Source organism: Gopherus flavomarginatus, chromosome 8 (genome assembly GCF_025201925.1).
Source record: "Gopherus flavomarginatus isolate rGopFla2 chromosome 8, rGopFla2.mat.asm, whole genome shotgun sequence".
NCBI lineage: Eukaryota > Metazoa > Chordata > Testudines > Testudinidae > Gopherus > Gopherus flavomarginatus.
Window position 1 is genome coordinate 76,548,803 of NC_066624.1, and position 19,912 is coordinate 76,568,714.

General features: G+C 42.1%; 1 protein-coding gene across 4 annotated transcripts in view; it reads right to left on the reverse strand.

Annotated features, from left to right (window-relative positions):
• PAX3 (paired box 3) overlaps window positions 1-14,791 on the reverse strand; it is a 101,110-nt gene extending 86,319 nt beyond the window's left edge. For 2 of the 4 annotated variants that reach the window (XM_050964075.1, XM_050964073.1), the window contains exons 1-4: window positions 14,707-14,791; window positions 13,115-13,350; window positions 11,368-11,497; window positions 10,210-10,344 (exon numbers count right to left, since the gene is read on the reverse strand). In XM_050964075.1, coding sequence (XP_050820032.1) covers window positions 10,210-10,344; window positions 11,368-11,497; window positions 13,115-13,350; window positions 14,707-14,791 — 586 coding nt within the window. Of the gene's footprint in view, window positions 1-4,307; window positions 4,317-10,209; window positions 10,345-11,367; window positions 11,498-13,114; window positions 13,351-14,706 lie in introns of all 4 variants that reach the window. The other 2 variants (XM_050964076.1, XM_050964074.1) reach the window with 2 other exon arrangements.
• Between the last annotated feature and the right edge of the window lie 5,121 nt (window positions 14,792-19,912).

Sequence of the window (19,912 nt, forward strand, 5' to 3'; positions counted from 1 at the left end):
TGTCTTGTCATATTAGGTTTGCCCCATAGTTTTGAGAAGGGGCAGAACATTCATCCTCACTGATGCAAATGAGAATCACCTACAAAATCACAATAATGAAGCCAAATATAAAAAAATAGTGCACTTATTGTTGCATTATTCTTATAGTTAGGGCCCAATCCTGCCATGCGATGAGTTTCCTAAATTCCCATTGCCTTCAATGGAAGTTTTGGTCTCACTCAGCACCCACTAGGCTGAACCAGGATGTTTAGTGTAAACAATAACCTCTCTTTTCTTTTCTTTCTTCCTTTAAACTGTCACCAACAGCAAGATTAGGTGAAATGAAACTAAATTAATTAAAACTCAATGAAATATTAAGCATCTTAGTACTCTAAAATTACATTGCATTTTATAATAAAATATAGGGATTGCTCAGTGGTTTGAGCATTGGCCTGCTAAATCCAGGGGTGTGAGTTCAATCCTTGAGGGGGCCACTTAGGGATTTGGGGCAAAATCAATACTTGGTCCTGCTAGTGAAGGCAGGGGACTGGACACAATGACCTTTCAGGGTTCTTTCCATTTCCATGAGATAGGTATATCTCCATATATTATAACCTAAATATTTAATTATAAACATAAAATCCATAATATATATATATATATATATAATGTGCATATCCTCAGACCATGTTAAATAAAGAATCCATTCAGTTTCACATCTCCCCAAGGCAATTTGATCATTAATCCATGGAGGTTTTAGAACCAAAGGAGGACTTTCCAAGACAGATAAATTGAAATGATCCTGCTTTGATCTCTGTGGTTAAGAATCAGTTACAATGGAAGATGAACAACAAGGGGCAGAGCTACTGGCCTTTTATGGGTAACAAAGGTATCAGCAAACAACTACTTAATCAATATTTGGCCAGGGACACTGAAAACTTCCTTTTCAGATTTTAATTCCTAGTTGTAAAACAACTGCAGGGAAACCAGCAAGATAAGACATAAAACTGACTACTTAATTGCCTTTTACTGTCATGCTAGTTAGATATGTACATTCTTAATAGTTCTTGAATCTTTATTTACCAGAATAAAGAAATGACCTCTCATAGACTGCATCTGAGGCCAACTAACTAAATATTCTCAGCACATGAAACAGTTTAACTGTAATATGCTCACAGTGTTTTTTAATTTCATTAAATCACGTTACTAGAGAAAAAGTGAGGCATAAACAGAATTAGTTTAACAGCATGAGCCAGCAGTACTTTAGGACAAATGAAGTAAAATTATGCACCACGTTGCGCTAAACAAAGTCTTGTGGTGAGTTATATTACTGTACATCACTTTTATTAGCAAGAGACCCCTGCATTTTGGGAACTCTTGGAAGGATACAAAACTTTTATTTAATTATTTTGTTCTCTCTCTCTCCCCATACATGTTCATTACATAGCATTTCAAGTGACATTTATATGGAGAAATTCACACTGACTACACTGGTCTGATTTATTGTGTTGTGTTTCACTCAATTTCTTCTTAAATTAACCAGAGAGCACTTTGTAGTTCTGCTTCATTTCCCAATACAGTTTTATTAGTTAGTCCTGAGGACTCTCAATAATCTATCAGAATCAACTTTATGTGTTCTCCTCTTCCAAGTACATGTCCCCACTCTTATCACTAAATGCATCTTATTTATAAATACAAAACAAAACCTTCCTCTAGCAAATATTAGATAACAAATTCACTGATTTCAACAGAAATTACCATTTAAAATCACCCAAAAATTATCTAAGGTTTTCATGATTTTAGATTATTTTGTAAATTTGAATTTCTCTCTTTAACTTAAAATCTTATCCTCCCAACTGATGTCACTTTGACTAACGCTCTGCTAGAAATCCTTAGCTTCAGAGAGAACTTTGCCCGAATAATGAGTTCAGGATTGGACCCCCCCATTATCATTTAGCCCTCAACAGAATAAAAACAAATCGATGACCCAGTCCTGCAAGCAGTAACCCATGTGAGTAACTTTATGCACATGAGTAGGCCCACTGAATGAAACTTCTAGTTACTCTTATATGACAGTGTTTGCAGGATTGGTGCCCAGTCATGTGAACCTTTACTATATCCTGATCCTGAGGATTTCACAAGGAGCTAAGACTGCTCAGCACCTTACAAAGTTGGGTTCAAAACGAGCCCAATACTCAGAGGCAAAACTCCCATTAAAGTCAAGGATTTTGAAAGCAATATCTGTATGATGTCTGCCAACAGACAGAGTAAGAATTTTATGAGCAAAATCCTGGTCACCCTGAATCAATGGAAGTTAAGCCATAGAGGTCAGTGACTACAGAATGTTACCCTATAAGTCTAGTCAAATATTAATTTAGAAGTAGAGAGTAGTCAAAGCAGATAACATCTTTAATAGTTTCCTTGGATGATTTGAAATGTCAGTTTTTGTCATATAAATTGAAATGCATGAATCTGTGATCTAGTATTTGCGAAGGGAAGGTTTGGTCTTGTTTGAAATGTATTTACTGAGAAGAGTTGAAATCAAGCCCTTTAAAGTTAAGGAGGTTACTTTTTTAAGACTGCAAAACAAAATAAAACCATCGTTAATCAAATATTACATTTGAGACCTCGCAGCGGCACAGCTGTCCCAATGCAGCTGCGCTGCTGTAAGATCCCGCATGTATGCCGACAGCAGAGAGCTCTCTCGTCGACATCATTTAGCCACTCCCAACGAGCAGCGGCAGCTATGCTGATAGGAGAGCGTCTCCCGCCGACATAGCACTGTCCACACCGGCGCTTCTGTTGGTGTAATTTATTTCACTCAGAGGGATGTTTTCTTCACATCCCTGAGCAACATAAGATATACCGACAAAAGTGCTAGTGTAGACATAGTTTCAGAAAAGGGAGGTGCCATTTCTCTGTGTGTAGCAGAGACCCTGTTGCTAAATGGAATCATTTCCCCCCCACCCTTGTTTGGAGTATGGATAGCAATATTGTTTTATGGCACTGTTGGCGCGCAATGAGTAAAACATCTGACACTCCTTGAAAATGTTTCTTGCCTTATTTGACCTTCAAGATAGTAATCTCACAGCCTAATACTGTGAGGTGTGGAGCACCCTCAATTCTCCCTGAAGGCAATGGTAGTTGCAGGTGCTCGACACCGCTCTGGAAATGCTCAGCAACACCTTCTTGGATCATACCCTAGCTTATTTGTAGGTTCAATAATAGGTGCAATCATATCTGGGGGGGTTGTTCTGTGTTTGTACAGCACCTAACACAAAGGGGTCCTGGTCCATGACTGGGCATCCTAGGCACTATCACTATAAAAACAATTAATATCGATATTAATAATAAATCCTGCAGTCCTTACTCACTTTGTAGTCAAACAGATTTCCCTGTTTTCTTGTCTATTTCAACTGTTTGAGTACAGTATCTCCATTCTAATTACACAAGTTTAATTCTTAGAGATCCTAGTGATAAAATACTTGAAAGTACTTTTAAGAAATTCTAGATTCAATAAAATAATTGCTCTCAATCACAGAGTTATCTCATTTAAATTCCGTATCTGATTTTTTTTTTTTTACTAGGAACATTTAGAACAAATACACTTATTAGAACTCTGTAAGACAAAATTTGTGGTCTTACTATTGAATTACATATAGCATTTTATTGCTTACAGTAGGACAAATAAGACATGTCACTTGTTTTAGAGAAAATATGGCTTGGTGGCAGACATACACAGAACATATATAGTGCTTTCCAGCTGTAGATCACAAAATGTTTTACGAAAGTGAGTAAGTGTAATTAGCCCTGTTCTCTAAATAGGAAAACTGCACCAGAAAGAGATGGTACATCCCGGGTCACACAGCCATGAATAGAAACTACTTTGCTTCTTTCCCGTCCCATGCTCTAACCACTGGACCAGCATCGTCCCCACAATGAACAAAATGAATGGAGATACACAAATTGATATTTGGTTCCTGTACATCAACCCTCTTTTTTGGGAAATTAATCATATTAATTAAACGGACTAAAAATATCCTCCTGAAGGTTATCTAGCAACCAAAATTAATCCATCTTGGAGCCCATCTAGCCTATGCTACCCTTTAGATCATGTGTAGCACTTCAAAGCTCACGCATCAAGTCAGTAATTGTAACATTGCATCTAAATATTTAAGCTAGAGGCTGGTAGTCGCGTGTCCCATTTACAGTCAGCATCTGTCCTCTAATTCCATTACAGTACAAAGCAAAAATGTTTCTCAAAACTCACAAACAGGAAAAGCATCATACGGCTATAGAAGCAGCAACAGCTTCGGCTTTCTAGTTACTGAGTGGGGCTTTTGTGTTAAGATCTTTCTTTTCTTTAAACTCCCCCCACAAAAAGAGGGGTGGTGGCAGAAATTGCACTAATGTGAGCCTCAGGCCAAAAAAGAAAAAAGAAAAAAAGTGGGGGGGGAGGGAGGGTTTGATCCAAGATGAAAGTAAGAAGGAAATAAAGGAGGCAATTTAGTCTGCTGCAGCCTGAATTGCTCACTCAGATAAGCCAAGGGTAGAGGGTGGGGATGACTAGGGCTCTTTGGAATAGTGCGCATGACTGGGGAAGAATACATTGTGACCATGCCTGGGGGCCAATTCCATTGGGTAGGAGAACAGAGGGTCCCATTTAAGCACTAAGCAGACTGTGTCACCCAGTGCAGCAGCCACAGCCGTGTCTCCCAACCAGTGCAAGACTGCTCCTGATCCAGCACTGAGAAGGGCCGAGAAAGAACTCTGTGCTGCTGCACCCATCATTTGATCTTTAAAAACCACCTAACTTTCACTCAGAAAACAACAGCCATCTCATGAAGTAGCGAGCCATCAAATTAGCCAACATAGCATTTAACATATAGATTAACAGGTACATGCAACTTCCCCTTATAAATCAGTTTTTCCAAAAATATGATGTATAAAGGCATATAAAAGTTTCTCTTCCAAGCTCTTTCCTTATCGACTATGCCTTTATAAGAAGTATATAATATGACTACATGTATATAATATATAATATCCATATGTCTATATCTATTCCAATCTACATAGCTATATCTCTCTCTAAAGATATATCAATAGTTATATATAATGGGCATAGACAACTGGAAGCTTGGGGGGAACTTAGCCCCCCAAAAATTTAGGGATTGCATTAATAAATAAAAGAAACACTGGAACAGAAGGTAATTTATCTCCCTTTACTTAAAGTAGACAAATTTATAATACTACTGATTAAAGATGTATTCAACAACTATTATTTTATTTTTAACTCTAGCCCTTCCCCCTCAATGAAAAGTTCCCTATACCTTTATATATTTAGAGAAAGATATAGCTATAGCAATCATAAAATTATAGGACAGGAAGGGTCCTTGAGAGATCATCTAATCCAATCTCCTGCACGCATGGCAGGACTAAGTATTAATGTAGTGGATGTGTCAAGATCTAAGTATCTATAATCAAAATAGAAATATGGCTAGATATAGATATGATGTATTTCTATATTACAGATTTGTGTTTATATTACAATTACATATGTGGTGTTTACATCTATGTGATAAATTGCCAAGCCATATGATACACTATATTTATCAAGCATTTTTGAACACTTTATCTGCACTCTTCCCTTCATCCAGCTCTGCCAGGACTACTTCTAACATCACAAATCTCTGAGCAGCTTTAAATAGCTGCCATCAAAACCAAAACCAAAATGTTGTTTCTTTCTTTCCTTCAAATGAGGAATTTTCCCCCTAAATCATACAAGACTGAAGTGCAAAATGAATCAGAGATGAGCTAAAAGTCTGATATCTTCTAATTGAACAGAGTGCCAGCATTGGAAAGGGGAGATTGCTAGCTCTCCAGATGGACACATCATTTGTTTGCATCTCTATTATAGGTAATTTTAAAGGTTTATTAGTCAGATTTTTTTCTCTCTGAATCCTGCACTCAGGGTATTAAGGTAACCTGGCTCTGTAGGGCCAGGGCTATCAAAAATAGTGATAGCATTGTATAAAACTCTTCAAAACATTCCTAAAAGAGTTCTCCCCACCCTGCAAAGTATGTACCACTTCCCGTACAGAATATATGATGATGGTGTTGTGCAATGGTAAGCTTTGATTGGCACTTGTTTGTGAGAACCCATATAAATCACGTGTGGCTTCACCATTTGTGAGCAACAAACCCAGCTCAAACGCATGACAATAAACCCTGTAGCCCATACCACCATGTATTCTCTATCTAGATCACTGTAGGAGGCCAAATCCTGCGTTCATAATTCACAGTCCTCAGATTTAAGTCAATGGGCTACCTGCAAGCATGACCCTGCACCACTGAAGTTACTGGGAGCTTTACCAATTACTTTAATGGGAGCAGAATCAGGCCTTGTGTGAATAAAATGAGCAGGATCTGATGGTGTTTCTAAATACAGATTCTGGGTGAAATCATGGCCCTGCTGATGTCAATGAGTTTTGAAGCAGAATCTTGATTACTGGCCAGATATGTAAAGGAGCTGTGCATTTTAAATTATATTCTCCAAAAAATTATCTCTGTAATACCCCGCCAGCACTAATATTTGTGCTAACAAATCTTTTCTTGATCTCACCTTTCCAGCATCTCTGTCACTACTATAATAATATTGAGTGGCAGAAGGACACAAGGGAGGATGACTTATTGTAATGAAGAGTTTCATTTCCATGTGATAACCAACTCTCACCAGGAACTTAAGAGACACATTTCAAAAGCCCTGATCCTGCAAAGAGTTGTGTGGCCTTGACTTCCAGTGAAGCCCTTGTACCCAATCCTGCACCATTTAAATAAACAGGAGTTTTGCCATTGGCTTCATTCGTAGTAGGCACCATGGGTCATTAATTTCAGTGGAAGCTAAAGGAGTTCAGAGTTCAATACCTTTCAAGCAGCAAGCAGCACCCTCTCAAGATCAAGCCTCTCTACCCAAATAATCTAAGATAACTTCATTTTTAAAAGTATCAGTATTAAATATTGACATTAACGACAACAACACTGGCAATGGGGATTTATTTTCCCAGAAGATCCCTCCATTTCCTTTGAGATCCAGGTTGTTAGTACTCCCTGACTCTGTGAAATATCTCTGAAACTTTGGCTCAGGCCAACACTGGGGCTAAAGCCTAAGCTTCAAGTAGCAGAGAGTGAAAGAGCACCAAGAGAATTCTGAGCTGGAATTGAGTTGTGGGTTTTGATTTTTTAATCCGATAGTGACCTTCATCCATGTAATTGTTTTTGTTGACTGGATCGGGGATGGTAGCTAGGCTTCCTGTTTTATCTTTTTTAAATATCAGTGCTCAGCCAGTGAAGATAAACTCTCTGGACATATTTGCCCAGATTTTCAAAAATTACGAGTGATTTGGGGCCCTGCCATTTTTGTGTGTCCAACTTGAGCCACACTGAATATTTTCAGAAGTGTGTGGCATTTTCTGAAAAGTGGGTACCTTTACAGTGTCTCAAGCTGGGCACTCAAAAGCCCAAGCCACCCAAACCAACCAGGTTTTTTTTTTTTTTTTGCAAAATCTTGGACATTGGTTTTAGCCCTTGCTTGCCCAGTCCCTGCCTGAAGTACTGGGTAAAATTCTGCACACTCCATTATAAAGGAAGTCAGACTACATGATCAGAATGGTCCCTTCTGGCCTTAAAATTTATGAATCCCCTAGCATTTTTTTGTGTATATGTATGTACACACACACACACACACACACACACACACACACACAATGAAGCTTCCCTGAAAGCCCTAGTAACACTGAGTTAGAGTTCTAGTTTAAGAGTTTTTTGTTTTGTTTTGTTTTTACAATACAGAGGGAAACTATAGTTTTAAAGAATGGCAGTTGTCCTTCTTGAATGGCAGTCGGCATCTCTAGATGTCTAGAAAGGCTAGAAACATTTTGTAGGTGAAAATAGCCACTTTTTCCACGGTGGAGAGTCCATAAAACTGCTCGAAGCATTGGCTATTGGGGCTCATTGAATAATTCATCCCTCATTGCAAGCCCATAATGTCTTTTCTCGGCCTTTTGTGAGGCTGTTTTCTCTTCTTTTCTCCTTGAATTATAAAAAGGTTGCCTTCTTTTGTTCACATCAAGCTGCTGCTAGCTGAAGCTTTGTCTGTGCAAAGCTAAAGTGTGAGTTTCAATGGACTCTCCCCTCTTTGTTTTCCAAGTTCATCTCCAAGTGTAGATTGTGTATAGAAGGCCTTCTTTGTAAAAGCTGGAAAAGTTGTACAAATGTTTGACCAGCTCATTTGGTACTTTTGTCTCCTCTTCTTCAGCGCCTATGCATGTGGAGGACGAGCTCTGGAGGAGGAGTGCTAGGACCTTCTAGCAACAAGTCCCACAGCACTGGCAACAGCCTCTCTATCTCTCTACGAAGCCCAGGCCTGGAAAACTAGGCACAACAACAACAACCTGCAGAGAGTTGTATCGTTTTCCTCTTTCTTGCTTAGGTTTTTATTTCATTGCATGTACTTTCCGGCACCTAACATAGGTTTTTCACAGGGCAATAATAAAAGCCAAGGCTTGAAATAAATGCAAACCTCAAGCCACTGAACTGGGTTTCTAATTTTCTTCAGTTAAAATTGCTATTTATTTTTAGACTTGTTGTTTGGTTGGGTTTTATTTTGAAGGAGACTCTTTTCTTTCCTCCCAGTGTTCTCCTAGTGCCTAACTTCCAATTCCAAGGAATCTGAACTATTTAAAATGATTCACGACAATGGCGGGCTAGAATTGGGGAAATTTTCAGCACTATGCAAAACTGCCCTAGAAGGAAATACTCTGCCTGAGATGGACTTGGAAATTACAGGAACTGTTGGTTTTATTATTGCTGGGTCCGATCCTGCCAGGCTTATTCAAGCAAAAACTCTCAGTTGAAGCCAATAAGCCAGAACAAAGATGGCAGGATAGGGCCCCAAATCAAGAGACTCGTTCCCCCTTTAAAAAGTGATTTCAATGTGAATGATGAAAGTCACAATAGCGGTTGGGTTGAAGAACTGGCAGGGGCGGGGGCTGACCTGTTGGCTACAAACTTGCATACCCGGAATATATCTTTCCTTTAACACCAAGCCCCCAGAACAAGCCACTTCGATCAGAGAAAACATCCGCCTCCAGTTCCCAGCCAGAGTACCTGGCCAAGCGTGGACTGCTGAGCGGCAGCGCTAACCGGGCTCGCCGGGCCTGAGATGTGATTTTAGCTCCTGCAGGGGCACCCGGAGGAGGGGCTGTCTCTGCGATCTCCCCCCAGGGATTGTTTAAAGCTTCCCTTGCTGCTGAAAACCCAAGCAAAGTAACCAACTCTCTCTCCCTACCTCCGACTCCCTCTTGAATATTAAATACCCCAGTCCGTTAATTGAAAGCGGCCGTTGGAGGAGATTTCAAATTGCGTGGCGTTTAGATGCACGTGGGAATTTCCCTTTGGGCGTTAGAGAAATTGCCCTAATCAGGAATAGGCTTGTGTGCGCCTGTCTCCTGTGCGCCCTCCAGTACGGTCCTTGCAGCGTTAGGGGACAGCGAACTCCGCCGGGCCAGTGGAACAAAACTAAGGCGAGGAGCCACGTGCAGCTAGGACATGGCTCATATGGGAATGGGGGGGTGGGGGTAATAAAAAGAAAAGCAGCTCAGGTGGGGTCGGAGCTTTTCCTCCACAAGAGCATTGCCCGCCTTCCTGGGGACCCTCAGCAGGCTCCGAGGGAGCAAAGGATTCCTGGAGAGAAGCCCCCCCCCGACCCTTTGATCTCTCTGCCATCTGCAGAAAGGTGCCAACAGCTCTCACGCCTAACGCCAGCTTTTACCACCACCACGAGAAGGCCTCATCAAACCCCTAGCGGGGCCCCGAGCAGCCACTTCCGACACACTTTCTCCGAAGCCATCAGCCTCTAATGAGAGCGAGAGACCAACCCGACCGGGACAACAAACAGGCCAGAGATAACCTACAGATCTGACCTCCCGGCTCCTAGGGTCAAGAGGGGAACAAAGAGCGCACGTGAACCCCGCTCCATTGGGCTGGGTTTAATAACACCTCAAGCAGGCACCTGCCTCCGGCGCTGCTGGACCAGTCCCCCTCCCCAGCAGCTAACGTGTGCGCGCCTCGCCCCACGTCCTTCCCTCACTCCCAAGGTGCAGAGCCCGATCCAGAAGCTGCAAACAAGATCCCCACTTCACTCCGCGTCTGGGGGGGAGCGATTGGCTTTACCTCGTTCGCTGAGGATCCCATCAATGCTATGCTTGGTCTTCTTGTCACTCTCCTCCGCTTCTTTCCTTTCCAGTTCGGCCTCCTCCTCTTCTCCTTTCCCAAATTTACTTCTCAGAATGCGGCTGATGGAGCTCACTTCAAGGAAAAACGAAGAGCTGTAAAGCAGCGGCGCTTTGCTGGCTTTAAAACAACCTCTCCCTCTCGGGACCTCGGCAGAGACTGTCCCTCTGCTGCCCCAACACCAGCGCACATCCAGAGACTTGCTGGTTTGATCCTTGTCAATTCAGGCCACTGGAGTGCATTGGGTTTTTACATCCCCCGGGTTAAATTCAGGGGCTTCACTGCATGTGAGGTTAGTGTCTATAAATCCTCATATTCCCTATGGGGTTTTTTTTAACGGGCTTAACATATACTGCAAGATATTTTTGTTTTCTCCAAGCCAGTAAAGTCTCCTGACCAGAAAGCATTACAAGGGAAATTACAACAAAATGACCCAGAGAGCAAACTATTTAGGAGGCCTCAAACTGCAGGGTTTCGATTTCCACGCCGGAATACTTGTCTATTGTAACAAAACCAAGCAAGAAAACAACCCAGAGGAGAAAAGAAAAGCAGCCTTGGTTCATTGATTTGTTTCCAGATTCCAATCTGCAAAACAAACCCACGCTCTGAACTATCTCCTTGGCACAAACGGGGGTGGGGTGGGGGAATGCAGTTGGTTTTTAATTAAAAACAAACTGCCCCACCCCAGTGCAGAAATCCTCCCCGGGATCCATATGTTTAACTTGCAGCCGTGGTTAATGCTGATCGTTTTATGAAGTTAGGAAAGTGACTGCCTGTCGCCTCTCGCAAATAGCACCGCGGCAGCTGCTAGGCTCTAGCTTTGATTCGCTTTCAGAAATGATGTTGTTCACTGAACGAGGGCTTTAGCTCATGCTCTGCCTGCAACAGGATATACTGCTTGCCCAACCGCCCACCCCTTCGCATAACAAGACCCCAGATCTCATACACCTAGGGGGGATAATGTACGTTTCTTAAATATTGTATGGCTCTGGAAGACGACTCTGGATAAAGGTGGCCTCTCCAAATGGCCTCAATCAATACATAGAGTGAGTGGCTGTGCTGAGCCTGCTGAATGGAAATAAGCATAGACCCCAATACCTGAGGGAACCGTGTTTCGATCGCAGACCCCGTCTTTGAGCAGTTTGTCCCGGATCTCCCAACTGAACATCCCGGCATTCTCCCTCTTGTACTCCTCGATTTTCTTCTCAACGTCCGGCGTTGTCACCTGCTTTAATACAACAAACCAGGCGGACACCAAGTTTGTACAGTTTGGATTTAATGCAGAAGGATCACAGTGAGACGCGAAAGTTAAATTCTGCCGCGTGAATCCGGAGTAATTTCTTTAACCTGACTGGAGTCGCTCCGGATTCACACCCCGTTATAATTCAGGGCACGATCTGGCCCCTTTGGATCAAAGTCCCACTTTAAAACTGACTCAGGAGACAACGAGCCCGATCCTGTAGTCCCCAGAACGGCAAAACTCACTAGGAAGTCCACAAGGATCGGGCCCGTAGTAATCAAAACCTAAAGTGATTCTAGTAATAACGTTTGTGTATCTGTGCAAAGGGTGGTGAGCACAGAAATGTCCACAGAGAAGATGAAAATCGCAGTAAAAGTACTGTCAGTGACAGTGTAACGATCGGGAAAAGATCTGTGCTAAAGTATAACTCAAACTACAAGTAGAGACCCAATCTCGGAAATTTAGCAACAACAGAAAATAAGTCTAACAACAACGTTGATTTTTCTAAATATCATAAACAGACACTGACAAACGCACTGTTCTGAAGTTCTGCTCGGATGTCCTAAAAAACGAAAATAACGTTCAGTTAAAAACCCTGGAAACAGAACTAGAAATAACTTTCCAGATAATATGCCTGTAAAATACATAAAGTAATTTATTCTAAAATTTGGTATTAAAGTGTAATAATCCTTGCTTTAAAGGAGCATCAGAGGAGAAAGAAAGAAAGGGTTTTTTGGGGGGGGGGTGATATAATAATACAAACAAGTTAACCATCGTCCAACGATCTATAGCTGCCTGTATACACACTCTTTGGGTGTATGTATGTGTAAATATAAGTAGCGTTTGAGCAGTCATCTATGATACTAGCTGCATACACCGATAGATCTGTACAGCAACACGTACAGAATATAGGACCCAATCCTGTAAACTCCCCCGCCCGCTAGTAATCCTGACTCAATGGCTAGACGAACGGACTCCAGCTGGCCCGCTTGCACGCTCCACCCTGGAAAGAGCTCATCACCTAAGCGGCTCCCACAGGTTTTGGTGGTGGGTACGTGGGGACCATTCGGAGGTGAATAAGAGTTTGCAGGATCGGGCCTTATTTCTTTGATTCAGTTTCCGAAGTTTTTAAAATATTGTATGGGGCAGAGAAGTTCTAGAAATAGGATGGGGGCGGGGTGGGTGGTACACACAGCACTTTGCACACGAGTGTGTGTGTGCATCTCCATGTACGCACCGTGTGGAGGAGTGTGTTGATTTCTAAGGTGTTTACATGGGCACAGGCAATTAAGCAGCCTTTGATTACATTTTTTCTCTTGCATTAAATGCAGCGGACTCTTTCTCCCCAGATGCTGCCGCCTGAAAATCCTTAGTCAGAGCCAGGCTTGTGTGAAGTTTACTAGCCCCAATAAGGCTTTGTCCAAATGTGCATTCTTCCCCAAATCCCAGCAAAAGCACAGCGTGCCTTCCTGCCTCCCCCGAGCCCATCCTGCAAGGGGCTGAGCGCCCTCCACGCTCACTGAAATCGACCGGAGGGGGAACGGCTCAGCACCTGGCAGGGCCAGGCCCTAAACACAGTCACCACTGCCTTGCTGATCTCCTCACCTTGGGCTTGCTGCCTCCGATGGCCCCCGGCCGGATGGATCCAGTCTCCTGGTACCTGCAGAGGATTTTGGAGACGCAGCCGTGGGACACGCGCAGCTGGCGAGAGATGACACAGGGCCTGATCCCGTGATGGGCCATCTCCACTATCTTGTGTCGGATATGGTTGGGTAAAGGCCTGCCATTGATAAAAACTCCACCGAGCTGATTGACTCTGCCCTGGCCTAAAGGAGTAGACACTAGAAAGGAGGGGGAAACGGAGTTACTTGTTACGTGTGTTTTCAAGTCAACTCGGCTTTCTCTGTGCGCACACACTCCCCCATCCACATGTACACAAACATGTACCCGAGTTCATCCGCTCCCATCCCTGCCCCAGGGTAGTGCTAGGTTGCCTGGCTGGACAAATCTGTGATGGTTAGAAACCCTGGGAGTGCCTGACAGCTCAATGTCATCTTCGCACAACAGTTAAATAATGTTTCAGATTTATCAACAGAGCGGCTTCAGAGAAGGGAAATATTAAGTGCTAGTGGGAACCTGACTATTTCCAGAAGCAACTTCAGGAGCCAGATGACACATCTTATTCGCATGTTAGTTACATAGGTACCACTCGGCCTTTCCAGTTAGAGGGGGAACTGAGAGCCCTGACAATTTCGGGATTTTGTGAATCTAATCTAATCTAGTATAATCTATCTGTAAAACAGACTGCAGGAGAAAACCAGCGTAAAATTTTCACCTATTACACTCTCCATCATTTACTATTGGAAAGACTTTTATTACCTACTTTAATTAGCCGCTACTAATGGGCTCCTGGTAGAAGTAAAAAGGGGGAAAAACATAAAACTTCCAGAAGAATCTTTTAAAGGGTTTGGAATACACAATTCTAACCTCCTTCCTGTTATTATTCTTCTAAAACTGGGTTCCTGGTGTCTCTTTTTCTTTTAGTTTCACCCCTCATCGCTCGCCCCTTTAACCCTTTTTACAGAAACGTTAAAAAGGAACAAAAGTTTGAGAGACTCTACTCCAGGAGGATAGGGGAAGTGAACTGATGTCTCAAAGTCCGTTTCACTTTTTTAAAGTATTGCCGTCCTTCAACTTGCTGAGAATCTGAAGAGATTTAGAGCCGGATATTGCAGTCTTTATTCAGGCTAACTTCCCATTGGTATCAGTGGGAGTTTTGTCTGAGTAAGGGGTGCAGGATCGGGTCCCAAGATTAAGAAGACAGAACCCGTAACAATCAATAGGATCTCTCCCAACTTTGTCCTGGGACTCTAATTTGCAATGCTGCCTTCTTCAAAACAGAATCTGTGTTTTGCTTATGTGGAGAACGTTAATGCAAACAATGTATATTATATGTGTGTGCATAAATGGTGAGGGAGTCCTTTTATACACTCACTTTTCCGTGTTGTTAAGAGTTTTTTCTAGCTCTAACCTTGTGCAGTTGCAGTTCTAATTTGTGTTTTAATCTAAGTAACTAATGCACAGCACTGGGGGGGGGGACGTTTCTCAGCAACACACAGGTTTGAACACACACACACACACACACACACACACACACGGGTTTGAAAATTCATCATACAGCTAGAGAACATTCCTACCTTCCAATGGAAATCCGCTGCGAGGGTAGTTCTGCCCGGGAGCTGGTCGCATCATTCTTGGGACAGCTCCAGCTAGAGTTGTCATGTTGTAGACAGCTTTACTTTAATATTATATCCAGGTGAATGCTGATATACGAGAGATCAGCTCTGGCAATAGATCCCACTGAAAAAGGAAAAGTCCTGGAAAAAAGGGAGGGGGAAGTTGGGGAGGGGGTAACGACTTGCTCTCCTTTTGTCAATAGGACGTGATATCCCAAAGCAAAGGGGAGAGAGACACAAAAAGGAGAAAGGGAAACAAAGTTTGGGGCGAGGAAGGGAAACTTGCATACAAGTCGCGGGAGAGAGTGGCGGCTGCTGGCCACTGTGTGAAGATGAGCGCACTTTGATATGAAAAGGGGGAGGGGGTGGCAGGAATGATTTCTTCCTGTTGTTGATACAGAGTGAAAGGAACTCGGCTCTGGAGTATTTATTAGTTCTTTCCCCCAAAGCTTCATCAGGAGCTCTGAGCTGCCATTGGCCAGCAGGGAGACTGTCCCGTCTGGAGAAGACAGGAGCTGATTGGGTGAAATCTGCAACTTTCTCTTCTCATCATTACAATCGAGGCCTCAATCTAGGAGTGTGACCCAGGCATTGCCTCTTCCCTTGATAAAGTGTCCTTTCATAGAATGGCTGGACAGGAGAAAATGCAGAAGCAGGCGAGAAAGCAGCCTTCAGTGGGGAAGCTGTTCATTCCTTTTACAACTGTCTTGGCACAATGCCACTTGAAGGAGATTACAATAAGGAAGCAACCAGACACTTGCATTTCTTGAAGTCGGTCTCTCTGGTCACCTTTTCTTTCCTGGGGGATTGTAGACGTACAGCTGTATGCTGTCCTGGTCAAACAGCCTGCGAGAAATTAAAGAGGAAGTTGTGTTTCTATTGTTACAGTTCTTTGTCTGCCTCTTTCCACCAGCACATCTTCTCTGAGAATGTGTGAAGGGAGGAATAAAACGGTCCCCTCTCTCCTTCTCTCTCTCGCTTTCTCTTTTCACTGAAATCGGTAGCAATGGAGAATAAAATCTCTGGAGCAAAGGGTGCTGTCCTGTTTTTAAGCAGAAGTCTCCATTGTCCCCATTGGGAATTTCTGCTTTAAGAACGGATGGCAAAATGTGGCCCTATATTATATATTTGTCTCTGTGTGTGTTAAAGTAAGTCTTGCTAACAAGCATTTGTTCCCAGGAATTTATTGTAGTATTCAAACTAAACTGCTGGAAAAATAAAAGAAGTTAAGTCTGACTAGGAGCTGAAGTGACCACAGCAGGATATGACGCCAGGAGTGTTGTAAAGACTGTCTGTCCTTAAAGAAGGTACTATTGTGCATGTCCTTTTATTTATAACTTGGTAAGTGCCAGCAAACTCGCCTCCTTTACACTCTGAAGTGCCAGCCCGGCTTTGCGCAGTGCTCTTTATTTGCAATAGTCTATTCAGTAACTGTCACTCTCGAGCCTCAAGTTATTCAAGACCTTAATCAATCAAAAGGATGAGAATCGTTCAGGTTTCCCCCCCTTTGAAACACAGGAAACAATGAGTTCTAGGCTTAAAGTTTCCCCTTTCCTTTTACGATTTGGGGAATTTTTCTGTGGCTGATTCCGTTCTCTTTGGGGATTAATGGTAGTTTCAAAAAGTATAACTAATAAGCTAAATCAGCCCGCAAAATAAAATAAACGGCCAAGAAGCCACAGGTCTCAGACTTTACTCAGTGAAAACTAAAGGGCACAGTAAAAAAAGAGTTTTAGGCAGCAAAATGAAGGTAATTTAGAGTGGAAGATTTGAAGAAAGAGCCCTGCATCGATGCTATCATCATTAAAAAATTGACAGTAATTTAAACTAGAGTCACGCAAATGCCATAATGATTAGTTATCTGCCTCCTAGATGTTTACGAGGTTCCAGCCTGTTGATTCTGCGCTCTCAGACTCTGCATATCAGAAAGAAAAGAAAAGAAACTAGATCACTTATAAAATGCATCATATAAAAATTATTAAACCTCTCTGGACTCCGACATTTGGGAACAGAGCTGGCAGGAAAACCTTTAAAAAAATAAAAGAAAAGAAAACAGGTTACTAATAAAAGTTTACATATTTAAAACTATGTTATATATTTTTCTACTATCAAAGTAGATTAATTATTATGTATACCTAAAATACTTAGAGGAAAACTGCAGCTGCATCTGAAAAAAACTGGAGAAATGTTGTTTATCAAATTATTCTGGTTTTTTTTTCATAGCTCTTTATATTCCCCATACATTACTTGTGGTCATGTTTTTAATGCACACGCTCATATAAAGATGTTTTAACACTGAAATGTGTAGCTTGTCTAGAAAGTTTCCAAAAGTTTAATTTAGGCCACATGATTTGCCATTTAATTTTAGATTCCTAGAATGAATATGCGGGAAATATATTGCTTAGTTTTAAAAGTTGAATCGTGCTTGACAAAAACTCTAGAGCTAAAAGTGTGTGCGTGCGGATTAAGACATTCACTAGCAAATAGATTACAATATTTCATAGCATACAGGATTTCAAGGTAGTGACCTCACCAGCAGTTGTATATTACAGAGACCTGAAACCGGAAAGTGCATACATATGTTTTTGCCACATTGCTGATGAAGTACAGCACAATAATTTTGACACCTGAATCTGGAACCTAAGTATGTAGTATGATATAGGAATCCATGTATACACGATATAATATGGTACCACTCTCTGTTTTAGAAATAAGACGGTGGTAACTCACTGATAGTGGCTGCACTTCAATGATAGGTGTTAAATGAGTGAACTACATTGTTTCATTTCCCCACAGTATGTTTATTTTTCCTTTTGTCACTGCCCCGTCAGTGTATATGGACTTAGTGGTGACTCCTGATAGCTTCACAGCTGTTCTCGGGAGATAGGTAGAATCCCAGGCCCTCTTGGGCTGGGATGCATTTGCTGAAAATTATTGCTTCGGTAAAATCTAGTGTTCAGGGGCCGATTTCGCTCACGTTGAAGTCAAGGGGTTTTCTGCCATTGATTCAAAGCCAGTACTATAGAATTAGACCCCAGAAGTGTTATCTTCCACTTACCACCTCGCCCATGATTTTGTGTTAGTGTAGAAACTAGCTCAAGTCACTACCCTTCAGCGTGCAAGTTGGGGATGCGAAATGGATTGGCTAAAGGGGTTATTTGACCAAACACATTGCTAGTAAATCGCTGGATGTTCTCTCTCTACCGATAACTAACATACTCTTTATTCCTCTGTGACATTCGCTGCCTTTTCTGGCTTGGTATAGAACGGTCACTGTCCATGGCAAACTAAACTAGGCTTGATACACACCCAGCCACTTCAGGGACCACAGGATAAAACTCTCCTCTCATCTTCCCTGCCTAGCCAGGCCCAGTCTCCGGGGCATATTATGGAGCCTTCCCTAGCAAGGAAATCAGTTGTTGCTGTTGTGGTTGTGCCAACTGCAGTAAATTGGGCCTCTGTACCAGAAACATTAGTCCTCTTCTCTCCGCAATGTCAGGGCTCCGTTTAAGTGAGTCTCTGCTTTATGTAACTCTTGGGCTCAGAGAGGCTGGCTGGAGTCGGAACTTGTAATTGGAAAACGAGTACCTTTTAGGGCCCACAGGCTTAAAAAGTGATCTCCAGTGAGCAACACCGCCCCAAGCCTGCGTGCAGTTTGAAACCTCTGCAAGCTTAAGTCCCGGCAGTGTTTTCCAAGAAACAGATTTATTTTCTAGAAATGGAGAGAGGGGAAAGGGGGGCGAGCATGTTATAGATCTTAGTGCTTTTGTATCTCAGAGTCATATGGCGGTATATTTTCCCATAGTAGGAAAGAGACCCAATCTTCCTATATCATGCATGGAAAATTGTTGAATATACATGTCTTTCTCATTCAATCAGACGCTTCTTTCATGGCACACAATTAAGTGGGTTCACGGGGATTCAGAATTGCCCGACAAACCAGAATGTTGCGAAATAGAAAGGAAAAGAAGAACAACAAGACGCTCCATTCATATGAAGTAAAGGCAATACAGCATTTCAAGGGTAATGTACATGCTGTTTCTTTACTTGCTATAGTTCCTCTCTGATGGCATTTTTCATTCAGAAATGATATGGTCAGATTGGAGCCACCCGCTCGCTCATATCGTACGTAACAACTGTGTGCTTTGTAGGAGGGAAATGAAAGTGTTTCATTGACTCGGGGCCCGATCCTGCGGCCACTGAAATCCATGGCAGTGCTCCCTGGTTTGAATGGGGAGAGGATCGGGCCCTTCCGGATATTTATAGACACCCAGGTTCTATCCTGCTTCCCACTCAAGACAATATAAAAATGCCAGTTGACTCGAATGGGACAGGATCAAATTTACGAAGTGCGAAAATGATTTAAAACCCACTTGCCCTGGGAGTTTTGCCTGAATTTGCAGATTCTGGCTCGTGGATATCAATCTCACAGAAGTCGAAATAGTCCCTCATATTCTGTTAAACTTCCAGGCAAAATGATTAGACATGAATGCCTAGCCTCCCATATTAGAGTCTTTAGTCCAGCAGAGAGGATTTCACGGTTTTCTAGTGGAAATAGCTAAAAATACTCCTGCTAATTACAAAGCCCTTCCAGGCCAGGTGCACTTTTAATTGGATTAGTAAATGCTCTATATTAAACCTGCAGCACATCAAATGGGCAGTGAAAATTAGAGCTATTAGGAACAGAGGCAATTATTTATGAATGATAACAGTACTGTTTTCTCTTCTATTACAAAAAATCAATTATAATGTTTTCGGGGCTCTCCAAATGCAGTGTGAATTGCTATTATTCCTATTTATCATGAAGCTTGTTTAGCGTGAATTCACCATACAGCTACTTCCACGGTGGCAAAATTTATCTTAAGTGTAAATTAATTTTGAACCATGTTTTGGAGAAAGAAAGAAAGGATCCGTTAGGTGGATTCCATTCTGCACTTTGTGTTTAGTTCCTATTTTTGACAGTATATTGGATTGCAAAGCAGGCAATAATTTCTAGACAAATTCATATGTGGAATTGTAGTTCTAAATTGCTCATAAAGGAGCAAGACATCGTTCTGTACGGATGATTTTGAATCTGGCCAATTTTTTCATAAAAAGGAATGTGATGGTTTCTACCATACCTGAGGGTTGAAGGTTTTGTTGTTGCTGCTGGTTTTGTTGGTCGATT